Here is a 14,846-nt window from a genome sequence, read left to right on the forward strand (position 1 = left end):
TTTAAGGTTCACAGTAGAGTTGGGAGACGAAATCCACAAGGAGGGAGGAAGTTAGAGCTGCCAGGTGTAGGGGAAGATTCCCCCAGGGCTGGACTAGTTGAGGAGAGGCCCTGTGGGATGTAGTGGGGCTGGGAGAGGCCTAGGCTGATGGAAGAGGCATGTAGTTGTGGGGTGTGGGGTCACCCACGAGGGGGCAGAGGGCCACAAGGGGGATGTGGACCTTGCCAGTCAACTCAGGAGATTGTACGTCACGCAGGTCATCCCTACATTTCAGGGTTTTCAGCTTTTCAATTCTACTCTAGCTCCTGGAGGCCACCTTGGCAGAAACAGTTTCCTTCCAACCCCATTTGCTGAGTCTGGGTGGGAAGGAAAGAGTGACGGGGAGCTTCCAGAGGCCCCTCTTTGGGCCCAGGGTGAGGTCCAGGGATCTCCGATGGTCCCAACTGAGTTTTCCAGCAGCTTCAGGCTGAAACTCTGGGCAATAAACATGACCCCCTGCCTTTGGTCTCCAACCTGGAGGACCCTGCTGATCTAGACATAAGTTTGTGCCTGATGCACCCAAGCAGGACACCTTTGACCTAGGATGAGCCAAGGGTTTGTAAGAAGTGGCCAGAGGGAGGCGACAGGCGGAGCGCGCCCTCAGGACTAAAATCTTCTCTGACTGTGGTTGTATACTTGTGCTCCTATCACTCCTAAATGGAGACTTGAAATCCCCAGAAATCAACTGGCATCCCTGCCCCTGGATAGTCCTTCCCATCCCCACTTCCACCCACAGCCTTGCTTTTCTGCCTAGCCAACTCCTATTCATCCTCTGTGACCCAGATGTCACCTCCTCTGGGAAGTCTTCCAGCCTACCCACGGCTGAGTGAGTGCTCTCCTCCAGGCTTCCCTAGCACCCTGTCCTCCTCCTTCCATCAGCGCTGTCATACCACAGGACCGTCTGTGATTGGTCCTCTTCCCTGTGAGCTCCCCCAGGTCAGGCAATGGGTCTCATTCATCTTTGCCTTCCTGCTTTTTGGCACCATGCCTGGCATCGAGTCAGCATCAATGAATGTTTGAGGCATGAATGGAGAAGCTGGGCCAGCACGACCCAGAGAGAGAGGAATAGGGCAGAGGCAGAGGCCAACACCGAGAGCAGCTGAGCTACCCCAGACACCGCCTGCCCCACCAGCAGGCTCGCCTGGCTGCTAAGCAGGTCCAAGGTTCTGCCTCATCTCTAAGGTACCTGGGATAAGACAGGAGTCAGGCATCCTTGCTCTCTGCCCATCACCCCCTTTTCTCCCCAGCAGGAGGGGCTGCTTCCCAAGCATCCCTGAGTGCATGCCCAGAAGCAGGGCTGGAGGGACGTGAGGGGGAACAATGAGGCCAGTTGGAGGGCACAGGGTACAGAGAGGAGCCAGGGCACTGGAGTGACAGGGACAACCATGCTCTTAGTGGAGGAGACTGGCTGAAAGATGGCTGCCAGGACCGAAGGACTGAGCCCCTCATTATAGTGGAGGGGGATGTGGTTTAGGTCTCCTCAAGTACATCGTTTCCCCAAAGCTCCTTTGGTTCCCGAGCGCTGGGGAGCCCAGTATCTCCCTGTGTCTGCCACTGGGTGTGGAGACCAGAGGACCTATGACCTCTATTGCCACAGGCAGATGGTTCCCCACCCCCCGGCTTTGGGAGCCAGAGACTTGTGCGTAAAAAAGCTCTGAACCCCTTCCTCCACTCAGGGTTGCAGAGTGGTTATTAAGAGTGACACCATCAACTGCCAACTAATGGGCCAATGACAGTGGCGAGCACTTCAGGGGCCCTGAACCCTGCCCAGGGTCATGCTCTCCTCCCAATTCCAGTGCTCCTGATGGCCTGTCCTTTGAGGTCACACTGATCACCCCACCTCAACCTTCAGGATCACCTTGGATCCTTTCACCAGTGCCCCTCCAGTCAAGCTCCATGTCTGTGAAGTGCCTCTGATATCTTCCCTTCCTTACCAGCCTACAGCCACTATTCCCCCCAGACCCTGGTTACATCATACGCAGATCATAGCAAATGCCTCTTATCTGGTCCCTCCCACTTCCAGTCTACCTGCCAAGGCTCCATTTTCTGAACTCTAGCTCTAATCAGGTAATTCCCTTGCTCAAAACCTTCAATGGTTCCCTATTACCGGTCAAATTTATTCCAGATCTCTTAGCTTGGCATTCAAGGCCCCTCTGCTCAGGTCCCAACTCTTAGCCTTAACTCCCTCTGCCTCACTGTGATGTCCCCTATCCTAACTGTTCCACGATCATTCCAAGGCTCCAGGCCTGTTCCCTCCACCTGGACAGCCCTCTCCATCCCTCTCCACCTGCAGAGATCTCATCCCTCCTTCCAGGCTCTGCCCAAATGGAAGCTCCTTGCTCCCTACCTCTGGATGTGCTCTCTTCATCCTTTGAGCACTCCCAGGAACCTCTCCCAGGATGTGAACCCCTGGAGAACAGAGCTGTCTCATTTGTCTTCCAGCCCCACTGTGTGCACTGCCCAGTGCTGGGCACATCAGGGGAAGAAGAGGTACGCGGTGAGTGAATGAGCACGGATCTGTGCAATCATTGAGCACCTACTACGTGCCTGGTCCCTGCCAGGCATCCAGGGTACAGTGTGAACAAGGCAGGTGTGTCTGCCCTGTGGAGTATGGATAGCTCACACTCTAGAATGTGCTGAGGGTTAGCTGCAGCTCCATTCATCCCTTCCCGCTGGCCCCAGCATATCTCGGGACTGCCTTGCTGGTTGCCCCTTGGTGTGTGTTCAGGGAATGCCGACCCATATACAACACTGACCTTGGCTGAAGGTTCTTCAACAGCCCGAGTAGAACGAGCACTTTGCAGCTGTGTCTTCCATCAGTCCAGGCCTGCACATCTTTGGATGCATCAGAGGCTATGCCCATTCCCCTGCTCAGGGACCACTCCCTCCCTGCAGGGCTCAACACCCTCCCAGCTGCCAAAGTGTCCACGTATTATAGGTGCCAAGAGGAGGGGGCCCTGCCTGATCCTCGGTGGTGGTCAGCTCTGGCTGAGATGGAGGACCAGGCGGACTCCCCTCTTCACTCACTCCCCAACTGTGATGGGAAGGAGTGGGAGGGGGGGATTGCGAGAGGGAGGCGGAGGCAAGTTCCCAGGTGGGACATTCCATCCCTGGTGCCTGTGGGTCCACAGGTCCCAGCACGCAGACCTGCTACCAGCCAGGGTTGATACCCGCACTTTTACCAACCACATGGCACAATCCTGACCACTCACAGTGGACACTGGCTGAAGGGCTGGAGCAGGATCCTGGGGGCCCCGCGCAGCTGCCAAGCGCTGCCCTTTTCATCGCTGGATTCGAGGTGAGCCCGGGATCCCGGGGAAGGAGCAACAGGGACGGATTACTCAGGGAGTCTGGACACTGGTTATTTACCTACTGGAACGGAAGCATTTTTAATACTTACCTTAAATATTTTAGCAGCTAGTATGACCGTGTCGGTGTACTCCAGCCTTGCCAGCCCTGCTACCAACCCCAGTGCCAAAACAATCACAACAAGTCCAATTTAAAACCACATATTTTATTGATGTTCTTCATCGACGGTATAGGGCCATGTGTACAAATATTTCTCAAGTCCTACACCTGGCAACCTCCCCACTATCACCCCCACTGACCAGTCAGCCAGGAGATGACTCCCTGCACATATCCCTTTTGCTCCCTCACACTGCTGAGCCTCCAGGAGACCGAGCAGGGCAGGGCTGGCTTCCAAGCCTGAGCTTTGGGGTCAGGAGTGAGCCAGGCCCTTTCCCTTCTCGCCTTCCACCCCCACTGATTCAATATGGTCAGAACTGAGGGTGAGGATGCCCCCCCCGCCCCAATGACCCCTCCATCCAGGAAGCCTGGGCTCCCCTTCAACCCTCTCCGCCACACCCTTCCCCTCCAAGTGACCCATCCTGCTGCCCAGCAAGATGGCAGAGTGACTATTTTGCAGGGGGTGGGGACATGGGTGCAGCGACAGGATGCTTCACCACTGTATGCCAGTGCCTGGTGGAGACTTGGCACATAGTTGGTGCTCAGTAAATACATGTAGGATGAATGAATGAATAATAGAAGAGGGAGGACTATGAGCAGGTGGCAGCATTACTACATTAGTCCTCTAGGGGCCATGAAGGCAGAACCACGATAAAGTCCTCCCAAGCTCCGCTCGAGAACTCGAGGTGCTGTGCAGTGTCGTGTGGCAACGGTTGGGGTCACTGTGGCCACCAGCTGGACACGGCAGAGTGTGGGCTCCAGCAGACTGGATGGCAGAATGGCCTTGGGACCCGGTCAGGAGGGGGCGCTTGTGTTGTCCCCACTCCCTCATATGCCCCAGGGGTCTGGTCTTCTGGGTCCCAGAATGCAGAGCAGTGCCCTCATCCAGAGCTAGTCAGGGCTGGTCTCCCAATTGCACCCCTATATTCCGGTCTCCCCGTTCCTGAGCCTCAACTCTCCCGATCTCACTCCTCAGAGTTGACCATGATTTTCCAGCTTTGCTCTCCCCACCACTGCCCCGACCTGCCCCTGACACTACCCCATCTCCCTGTCCTCAAAGGCCAACCCCCTCAACTAGCATTAATACCTAGTAGTCCCATCTCCCTGGTGGTCGGGTAGGGTCCTGAAAGTCTGCATCGTGATTTTCAGACTACTCCGTGCCCGCCCCATCCTCCACGAAAGCAAATAATTCACAGGCATCTCTGCAGCTCTTGCCTCTGGACCCGGCAATCATGAAGAAGACACTGGCATCTTGGAGTGGGAAAGGAGCTTCCTTTCCCTGACCCTGTGCAGAAATTCTTTCCACAGCATGCCTGCCAGATGACTGCCTAGTCCCTTCCGGAATACCTCCAGTTGTGAGGCACTCATTACCCTCCCAGGCAACTATTCAAACACTGAACAGCTTTAGCTGCTAGAATGTCCTTCAGAAATGAACCCATTTGCCCCTTTCATTCTCAGCCCCCAAATATCCCAGTGCCCAATCTCTGTATGACCCTCTCTCTTCCCATTCTTTCTCTATTTTCATAACAACATTCCTCACCACTTCTCTCTCTCTCTCACACACACACACACACACACACACACGATCACATGCCCCCCCTTCTATATGGTTGTGCAATCACATACCACTCTCACTTATCAGTATCTCCCTTTCCTTCTCTCTTCTTCCCTGCCTTCCCAGCATCTAGCAAAGACCCAGAGGCTGGAAGAGTGCCAGGGAAAGGAAGCATCCAGCCAGGTCCTGGATTGCACTGGTAGCCAGCTGGGGCGGGGTGGACAGGGGACAGCAGCTAGAAATCCCAGGCCATTGGCTGCTGTCTCCCAGCAACTTGAGGGCTGGGCCGCAAGCTGCTGAGTTCTTTCTTCCTCCCATTGTTCACAATTCCACAGAGGGGATGAGGACACACACCCCTCCTTTCCCAACCTCACTAGCAGCTGGCAGAGCTGACTTGGCTGCCTCTCACACGTGGTAATTTTAAACCTTTTGCCAGACTCCAGGTCCTGGGGAGCTTCATACCAGCAGCAAGAATCCCCTCCCTACTCCTGACATGGGGCTGAGAGGAAAAGCTCTAGCAGATAGCAGTGATGACATGAGGCTTGGTGGAGCGTGGGTGAACCAGGCAGAGGGGAAAAGCAGGCACCCCAAGGGAGAAGAAACAAAAGAGAAGCTCTGAACGATTAGCAGCCACCAGGCTGGCTCATGGGGAACCTAGCAACGCCTCGGTGGCCATTTTCCCTCCTTGTCATGATCCACCAGCCAACGCTGTTCTCTGTATGTTACAGACCAGGGGTGGATGCTAGGGCCTTACCAGCCCAAAGTTGTAGTGGGCCATGGGTGGAGACAGGGTGCTGTGGTCTTATGTTCACGAGGAGTCAACACACACACACAGAGGAATGATGGGAGTGCCTGCTACTTGTCCCGCTGCTTGCAGCTCTCACTCCCAACATTGAACATGGGAACCAGTAGGCCCAGGAGCCACCTCTTTCCGAAGACCTCCTGTAAGTTCTTGCGCCAAGGCCGGGCCTTCACTGCCACCCCCTTCCGCACCTGGTGGCGGGTCTGCCCCCGGAGGATCAACAGCAGCTGATGGCAGCAGAAGCCAGCGCAGGCCAGGCCGACGGCAAACCAGAGGTAGAGCATGAGGATGACGAACATTTCAGGACCAAGGACAGCGCCTGCAGGGGGGCGGGAAAACAACAGAATCGCTTTACCCCCAGGCCACGCCCCGAACTGCCATCCAAGCAGGCGCTTTCCGCTAGGGAGGGAGATTAATGAGATTGAAGCTACATCTCAGCTCGGCAGCGAGGGAGAGGAACAAGTTGTCCTGACTTCTTCTTACTGCTGATGGCTCCTGAGGCGAGAGAGGAGAACTGGGGACGTGGGAGACGCTTCTATGGGCAGTGCCTAGATGCTAGCGTTTCCTCAGGGTCAGTGATACCATCTCTCTCTCTCTCTCTCTCTCTGCCTTCTCTTTTGGGGCTAGAAACAGGGAGAAGGGTTGTTTTTCAGGAGGAGAGAGGAGTGAGCTGAGGACCCTGGAGCAGGGAGCTGGTGCCTGGGCAGCTGTCTAGACTGCAGTGCCTTCTCCTCGGAGCTGAGAGCACTGGCTGGGAGGACTCGGGAAAGTGACAGCATGATGGAGAACAGGGCCTAGTCATCAAGAAGAATAAATCACGAGCTTCAAGGCAGTGCAGAGGATAATTCAGTCATCAATGTTAAAAAGAGGACAGTATGGCCACTGGGACTTTCAGCCACAGGCATCCTGTCAGAGCTTTGCTAAGGCTGGAAGAGGCCCCCAAGGTCATCAGCCTAGGTCCCTGCCTTGAGCTGGACCTTCCCTAAACCCCTCTAAACCAGCACTCTCCATGACTGGTTTAAACATCCCTGAGTAAGAGATGCCCCGCTCTTCCTCCGAGCGGGGGTGGCCGGTCTGTGCTAAGTTTGAATCTCCCAGCTCTGTGGTTTTGCACAAGTTTCTTAACTTCTCTGGCTGCAGTTTGCTCATAATGTAAAATGGGTATAACAACCACGACTCCATAGGGTTACACGATTCAGAGAAATTGTGTGCGCAGCGGCCAGCATTCTGGTTCACACTCAGCGCAGCACTCCCTGCTGGGCATCCTTCACAGATAAGGAGACCACCTCCAAAAGGGGCTCAAGCTTAACTCTTAAGACCATCACGCTTTCTCCTTCTCCTTTCCAGGGCTTGGAGATCTGGCTGGGCTACAACTTTAGCAGCCTTGACCTGCCCAGCAGCCAGGGAAGTGGGCCCAGGAGAGAACTCAAAAGCCCTCCTCAGCCCCTCTCTCCAGCAGGGCAAGCTCACCATCACTTCCTCCAGTGAGATGCGGGTACCTGCCAGAGACCCTACCTTACAACCTATTCAACCTCTGCAAATCTCAACCCTATTCCTCCCTTCTCCAGCTTCCCGTGGTGCCCATGGACCTCTTCTCATCTCCCCACGTTTCCATTCCCAGACCCCTGAGGGCTGGGCTTTTAAAACTTTTCCAGGGACTTCCCTGGTGGCACAGTGGTTAAGACTTCACGCTCCCTATGCAGGGGGCCCAGGTTCGATCCCTGGTCAGGGAACGAGATCCCACCTGCATGCCACAACTAAGAGTTCGCATGCCACAATTAAGCAGCCTGTGAGCCTCAACTAAGGAGCCCGTCTGTCGCAACTAAGACCCAGTGCAACCAAATAAATAAATTAAAAAAAAACTCTTTTCCAATCTGAGCAACGGTGGACTCAGTGGCCAGGAGGATGTGGATATGATTCAGGTTTGCTCATTAGCATCCCCCTCTTGCCCTCAGCCCTAGGAGCCTTGATAGCAGGTTTCTCTTTGCAAACTTGGGGACAAATAAAGTCCTGCTGCCCAGGGGACGGAAAACTCAGTCCAGCTGGCTTGCACGGGGGGCAGGGGGCAGCAACGGTACAGGGCTCACCTTGGGCTGTGCCATGCCTCTGACCTACTTCTTCCTTGTCAGCATAGGTTAGCTCAGGCAGCCATGTGCAGGATGAAGGATCCTGGAACCATGGTGCCCTCTGGGGTGCAGGAATGCTACAGGCAAAGATGGCGTTCAAGCTGGGATGTGCAAACATCAGAGCTGTCGAGCGCAAGCCTGCCTTGCACCTCAGCCTCAGGGACAAGCCTGGGCTGATGGAAGCTGTTTTCCACAGTCTCTTTTTTCTGGCGCTAAATCAAGGCATGAAGAAAAGACCTTGTGGCCTTTCCCCGGCCCCTTGCAGCAGCTACAAAAGGCTAATCTGGGGACATGCTTTCTCTTAAAGTGTTTGAAGCTGCCTAGCCTGGCTGCCTCAGCTCCTCTGAACTATTTAATAATAGTTCTGCTTCTTTTAGAAAATCACAGAATATTCCTAATGGGCCTGAAGGGTCACACCATCCAATCACTCCACCCTGGCTTTCCACCAAGCACCTATAGCACCTTTGACAGATCATCACCCAGCATCTTTAATATACATCCTGGGATAAGAAGCTCTCTCCCTCCCAAAGTGGCTCATTCATCAAGAAGCAACTTCAGAGAGGCAGTATTGTGGGAAGAATGTGGGCTCTGGAGGCTAGCAGCTCTGAGTCCAAAGCTTGGGTTGGACTCATACTAGCTGTGTGCTTTCAAAGCAACTTAACCTTGTTAAGCCTTTGGTTGCTGAGTTTTTAAAAATGATATAATAATACCTACCTCACAAACTTGTCCTGAGGATTGGATGAAATGAGACCTGCACAGGGGTTAGCACATAATATTTGCTCAACACATATTAACCCCTTTTCCCTTCTACTGGACTTTCTGGCACCCACCACACTGGCGTACCTTTCCAAATGCCATGACACAGGTCGGATGGTGTCATCTCCATTTCCCAGATGAGAAGAGTGAGGCTCAGAGAAGTGACACAACCTGTACTGGTCCCACGAAGCCAAAAGAAAGAACAGCTTCTAAAATCTAACTGGCCAGTCTCCTTCCTCTCTGGCATCAACGGAGGGCATGTGGGTACAGCCACCAGAAGACGCCCCCCCCCCCACTTCTGGCTCACGGGGCCCACACACGGCCATCCCATGCTCTGGTGGCAGATCTGCCTTAGGGGCAGTACCACAGTTGGGGACGGCTCAACCTAGCAAACGACTTGTCCCTTTTTACACCCTCCTGTCCACCTGGCCTCTGGAGCAGATGAGAGGGCAATGCCCTCAACCATTTGGGTCGAGAAGAGAGGGAGAAGGGACAGGAAGGGAGAAGCTGAACAGGTGAGGTGTGTGTCAGGGCAGGCGAGAGAAGGGCTGCCAAGGGGAAAGATGAAAGGCCAGCAAAGGAGGAGGATGAGATGGGAGAGTTGGAGATTAGAAATCATGGCCTCGGGACTTCCCTGGTGGTCCAGTGGTTAGGAATCTGCCTTCCAGTGCAGGGGATGTGGGTTTAATCCCTGGTCGGGGAACTAAGATCCCACATGCCATGGGGCAACTAAGCCCGTGCACTCTAGGGCCCGCGGGACAACTAGAGAGCCCCCGCACCGCCACTACGGAGCCCGCGCGCCCTGGAGCCCAAGCACCACAACTAGAGAGAAGCTCGCATGCCGCGGCGAAGAGCCCATGAACCGCAACAAAAGATCCCGCACGCGACAATGAAGATCCTGCGTGCCGCGGCTAAGACCCAATGCAGCCAAATAATAAAAAGAAAAAGAAGTCTTGTCCTCCTTTTCCTAGTAGGTCTGGTGAGGAGGTAAAAGATAGTGGGACTCATTTTTCTGCTAGAATAGCGATCTGGGCCCCAGGATAGGCACTGACTGGCTCTGTTCCCCATCAGATCAAAGCAAGAGGTTCCTCTTCTTTACTTTCCTGTCTCCCACCCAAACCTAGCACATATGGACAGGCCTCAAGCCCAGCTTAAATCAAACCATTTCAAGATCCTCTCTTTGGAAGCATCCATTTTTATGTGATGAAACTACTTGGAAAAGAAAGTGTAATCAGCCTCTCTGGCTCTCCTCATCTCTCCACCTGCCTGTGCTCACACTCTACCGCCTAGCCCGCCCACTTTCCCTCCCTCGTCCTGGCTATTTCAGTCCCAGCAGCCTCCTATGCTGGCGCCAGGATCCAGAAGGTCGGAGAGCTCTGAGTTCTGGGTCCAGCTCAACCACCAGCCCTCAAGGCAACCCGCATAGCTGGGTCCTTCTTCCAGGGCCTCTGTGTTCCCACTGCCAAATGGCACAAAGTTTTACACCTGCAGAGGACTGGGCTGAGGCCCCAACAAAGACCAAAACGATGGCTTCCCCCAGAGTGGGGCCGAATTTTATGAATGTCCAGCCCAGGCATATCAAGACAATTTGGGGTTCTCAGTGGAAGAAGCTACACTCTGTCTTTTTTGTCCCTGAAAGGCCAAGGGGGTATGAAACATGCTGTATTCCCTCTGCTGCCGCGCGTTGTCTAAAGACCTGGGAGGCAGGCCAGAGGCTGCTGCTCGGAAGTAGTAAGATCCTGGGAAGCCATTTAACCCCATCTGAGCCTCAGTTTCTTCATGAGAAATGGAGATGACATCACACACGCACAGCTACGTGTCCATATGTGCGTGCTACTAATTGTAAGAGGCAGGTCAGTCAGAGTCAAAGGCCGGGGTAGGTGGAGTGAAGGAAATGAGGTAGGGGCAAATTTCATGGCCAGGTAAGGTGTTTCCTGACCGGTGTCAAGGCCTGGTTCATGCCACCAGGAGCCAGGTCCCTCTGGGCCTGGTACCCCACTCTCCTTGGGGTATGCTATATAAAGCACAGTCCTCACCAGGGGGCATAGCTGAGCCCCAGTGTGAAGGTCTACAGGCCTGGCTCCTGCAAGTGTAAGAGCCTCCTGGAGGGTCAGATCCCACGCCAGTCCCATGGCTCTGTGGTGTGAAGATGGAGCCATTAAATATGGCTGCATCTCCAACCAGGATGCTCCTTGCTCTGAGCCATCTGCAGACTGGAGAACAACCTGGAGGGGGGTCAAATATAGTGGGTAGGAGGGCGAGGGTTAGCCTTCTGCTGGGACTGGCCCAGAACCCTGGTCAACCTTACTGTGGTTGATCAGCGAGACCTTTGGAGGGCAAAGTCCTCGGAGGAAGGTGTGAGCAGGATTGGGGTCCAGGCAGAGGAAGGACATAGCATGCGGGTACCTCGCAGGCTGCACGGAGGGATGGCCAGCAATCAGCCCCTCCTGGCACAGGGCAGGTGTATTGCCTGGTTTGCCACAATTCTATGAGCAAATGGACAGTGGCGAGCACCGAGGAGAAGATGAATGAGGATGGATGTGGGGAGGGAGGTTGCCAGCTGACATACAGCATGCCCAGTTAGTCTGTTTTGTTTTTGTTTTTGTTTTTGTTTTTGCGGTACGCGGGCCTCTCACCGTTGTGGCCTCTCCCGTTGCGGAGCACAGGCTCCGGACGCTCAGGCTCAGCGGCCATGGCTCACGGGCCCAGCCGCTCCGCGGCATGTGGGATCTTCCCGGACCGGGGCACGAACCCGTGTCCCCTGCATCAGCAGGCACACCCTCAACCACTGCGCCACCAGGGAAGCCCTGCCCAGTTAGTCTGAATTTCAAACAGATAACTAAAAAACTTTAGTGTAAGTATGTCCACTGCAATATTCAGGAAATACTTATATTAAATAGTTATGCATTGTTTATCTGAAATTACAATTTAATTGGGCATCCTGTATTTGCTAAACCTGGCAAACTTGGGGTTGAGGTAGAAGGTCTTTGCATAGGGCCCAACCTGCCTGCCAAGGCCCACTCACCGGAGAAGAACTGGCTGATGGAGGTGGGAAGGAGCGTGAGGAAGGCCAGGGGGTGGGCGAAGGAGATGGAAAGGACTGCGGAGATGTAGGCCACGCCGGCCACCATGGAGTAGAGGCAGGCCAGGGAGGTGTACAGGCAGAACAGGATGAAGTTGCGCATGTTCCTGCTCCCGATGCAGTTGCCGGTGAAGAAACAGTGATGGTCGTGCCTCAGGGTGACTCTGGCGCACACTCGGCAGAAGTGGGCGCTGGGCGGAGGGCACAGGGCCCTCCTGGCTGCGGTCCCCTGGCAGGCGTCCAGGTCGTCTGGGGAGTTCTGGATGACCAGGACGTAATTACCCAGGGCGTTGGTTGAGAGGAACAGGAAGAATGCCCCGTGGAGCAGCGCAGGTGAGAAGAACCGTGCGGCAGAGGGGTCCTCACGCATACTAGGCAGGAAGAGGAAGAGCTGCAGCACGAAGGTCACCAGGGAGATGCACAGGAAGTAGGCGGGGGCCACCACGTTGAGCAGCCTCAGGGCCAGCATCCTCGATTACATTCCTAAGGGGCTCAGGGGGAGAGGAAGACTCACTGCAGCGTCCGGAGGGCTCCCTAGGGCTCTCCCCAGCGCTATCTGTCCGTCCTGCTCCACTCAAATCCATGTCCCTCGGTTCCCTAACCTGTGACCAAGCAGGTGTGAGACCCCGAGATCGTGACAGCCTCTGGGAGCCAAGCCCTACCTTCTGGTGCCCACCTCCTCCGTTTTTGAGGCACCTCGGCGCCTTGACGGCCCGGGGGTCAGGTACAAGGAGGATGAGGTGGGGACTTGTTCTCAGTCCGTAGGAGGTGGCTGGGGGTGGAGGAGCGGCGGACGGGGGCGGGGGGCTGCCTAGGGCTCTGCTTTTTTTTTTTTTCTTTTTCCTTTTTTTTTGGCGGTACGCGTGCCTCTCACTGCCGCGGCCTCGGGCGCAGCCGCTCCGCGGCATGTGGGATCCTCCCGCACCGGGGCACGAACCGGCGTCCCCTGCATTGGCAGGCGGACTCTCAACCACTGCGCCACCAGGGAAGCCCCTAGGGCTCTGCTTTTTTATGGCAGTGGAGACGTGCCCAGGTTTGGAATTCCTCCTTCAGACCCCCTAGGAGGAGAAAGCAGAAGATCTGGGGTGGGGGCAGATAGAAATGACCTACTGGAAGTACTGTTTCACCTCCCCTTTCTCCGTGCCACCCCCCGCCCATATTGGGCAATACTCGGGGACCTTACCCATACCGCAAAGAGCTTTGGGGGTATGTGTGCTTGCCTCTGTGTGTGTGTGTGTGTGTGTGTGTGTGTGTGTGTGTGTGCGGGGGGTGCTCCTTGTGTGTGATTTTGTATGTGTAATTTGTGTGTGCCTCGGTATCTGTGTTTGTGTATGTGTGTATCTGTGTGTACACACACGCAGCCGCTGCCACCTGGCTTTTTAGAAAAAAATCAATGACAACAATGGATACATTCCCACAAGCACTTAAGGCGATGGGTGGGATGGGGGGCGCAGCAGGAATACCTGTGTCAGCCGTTTCCGGTCAGCCCATCTCTCCGAAGCTGGCTGCCCTAGCTATTTCTTGGCAAAGAGCGTTTTCATTTGAGGCGACGAAATTAAAATCGCCCCCCGCTCCGCGCTTTCCTCCCGCCCTCCTGGAGCGAGAAACCCAAACAACCCCGATGGCGCTGAAACCCCTTCGATGCCAACAAGCTCTCCCTGGGCGCAGGCGTGGATGCTTGGCCAGGTTTCCAGGGGATCGACCCCCGCCGCTGAGCGCAGCCCTACCACAAATTTATTCCACCCCGCCCCACAGCCCCGGTTCCTGCCCGGCTTCGGAAGCCACTGAAAAATAGGATTCCGGGCGCCCGCGAGAACTTTTCCAGGGGCTAAGGAGCAGGCGAGCCCGAGGCGCGAGAAAAGTTCTGGGAAGGCTGCTGCACCCAGGACGGGCGAATGCCACTAGGCCTCCGTCCAGGCTGTCCCGTCCCCACTGGGTGACTGATCACCTTGGAGTCCCCTTTGCAGGTGCCAGTGCCCCAGGAGACTCGCGCCAGCCGTGGGGACCGCGGGTCTCTCTCCGCCGCAGGGGCTCAGCGCAGGGCACGCCAGGGGGTGGTCGCTGGGGGCTCCCGGGGGCTGCGGGGGCGCTGACCACCCTAGAGAGCCCGCGGCCCGGGATCCGGCGAAGCGAGTGTCTTCCCCACGCTGGTCGCCAGGGGGGCCGCGGGAGCAGCCTCCAGATGCGCGGCGGCGCCTGGAAGGCGAGGGACGGGCTGGGAGAGTGAGGGGCGCACGGCGGGCGGCCGCACTGCAGCCCCGGCCCTGTGCGGGAGAAGGGACATCGGAGACCGCCGGGGCGGCCCGGTGGCCGTTTAGCACTGGCGCCGGCCGCGCCCGCGGCGGCGGGCGGCACAGCCGGAGCCCTAGCGAGGCAGGCAGCGCGGGCGACCGCCGGCTTCTCGGCCACCGCCTCCCGGACGCCCGGGAAGCCGCCCCCCGCGCGTCTGCCGCCGCCGCACCGCCGCAGAGCAGTGGGGAAATGAACTCACCAAGCTCTGGTCGCGGACAAGAGGAGCCCTGCACGCCGGCTCTCGCCCTCCCCGAGGCTGCAAAGTTGTGGGCTCGGCCCCGCTGGCTCGCAGCCTCCTCACGCTTCGCTTCGGGGACTGGGCAGGTAGCGGGGGTGTGGGGAGGAGGGAGCGGGCAGCTGCCGTCCTCCCACTGGGGCGCCGGCGAGTGGGGGCCAGGAGACGGCGGGGATGGCAGCTGGGCACCCCCGCCCCCAGCCGGCCACCCCTCCCTCCCCTCCTAGGGGCGGTGCTCTGGCCACCCCTCTCAGCCTCGGGGACTTGCCCCCCTTCCTCCCCTCACTCCTCAGGAGCGGGCTGGGGCTCCCCACCTGACTTCAGCCACTGGTTCCAGCTGGGAGCTCTGGATTCCACCCTGATGTGATGCTCTAACCATCCTCTGCTCCTTCCCTCCCCACTGTGGCTAACAGCCCTCCGTTGCTCTCCATTCTCGGACCGAGGAAAACCTGGGGCTTTAGGAGTTCAGCTTGCCAGGGGCAACACCCGTAAAG

At 56.5% G+C, this 14,846-nt stretch overlaps 1 protein-coding gene across 2 annotated transcripts; it reads right to left on the bottom strand.

Moving 5' to 3' along the window:
- Nucleotides 1-3,896: 3,896 nt before the first annotated feature.
- Nucleotides 3,897-14,339, bottom strand: ZDHHC22 (zinc finger DHHC-type palmitoyltransferase 22). 2 transcript variants are annotated; one of them, XM_032623326.1, is made up of 3 exons: nucleotides 14,317-14,339; nucleotides 11,769-12,308; nucleotides 3,897-6,180 (listed from the first exon to the last, which is right to left on the bottom strand). In XM_032623326.1, exons 2-3 carry the CDS (start codon nucleotides 12,292-12,294, stop codon nucleotides 5,915-5,917), a joined length of 792 nt encoding a protein of 263 aa, XP_032479217.1. In that variant the 5' UTR covers nucleotides 12,295-12,308; nucleotides 14,317-14,339; the 3' UTR covers nucleotides 3,897-5,914. The 2 variants fall into 2 exon arrangements, with proteins under 2 accessions (XP_032479217.1, XP_032479218.1); XM_032623327.1 differs by lacking the exon at nucleotides 14,317-14,339 and having other exon boundaries at nucleotides 11,769-12,534.
- Nucleotides 14,340-14,846: the final 507 nt, after the last annotated feature.

The sequence above is a fragment of the Phocoena sinus genome, chromosome 2, assembly GCF_008692025.1.
Source record: "Phocoena sinus isolate mPhoSin1 chromosome 2, mPhoSin1.pri, whole genome shotgun sequence".
Lineage (NCBI taxonomy): Eukaryota > Metazoa > Chordata > Mammalia > Artiodactyla > Phocoenidae > Phocoena > Phocoena sinus.

Bases quoted from the DNA above. Each gene is read 5' to 3' on its own strand.
- ZDHHC22 (XM_032623326.1), bottom strand. From the start codon at position 12,294: ATGCTGGCCCTGAGGCTGCTCAACGTGGTGGCCCCCGCCTACTTCCTG. The intron at 6,181-11,768 runs GTGAGTGGGCCT...GCCCCCCTGCAG, and splicing joins CATCAGCCAGTTCTTCTCCG to GCGCTGTCCTTGGTCCTGAA.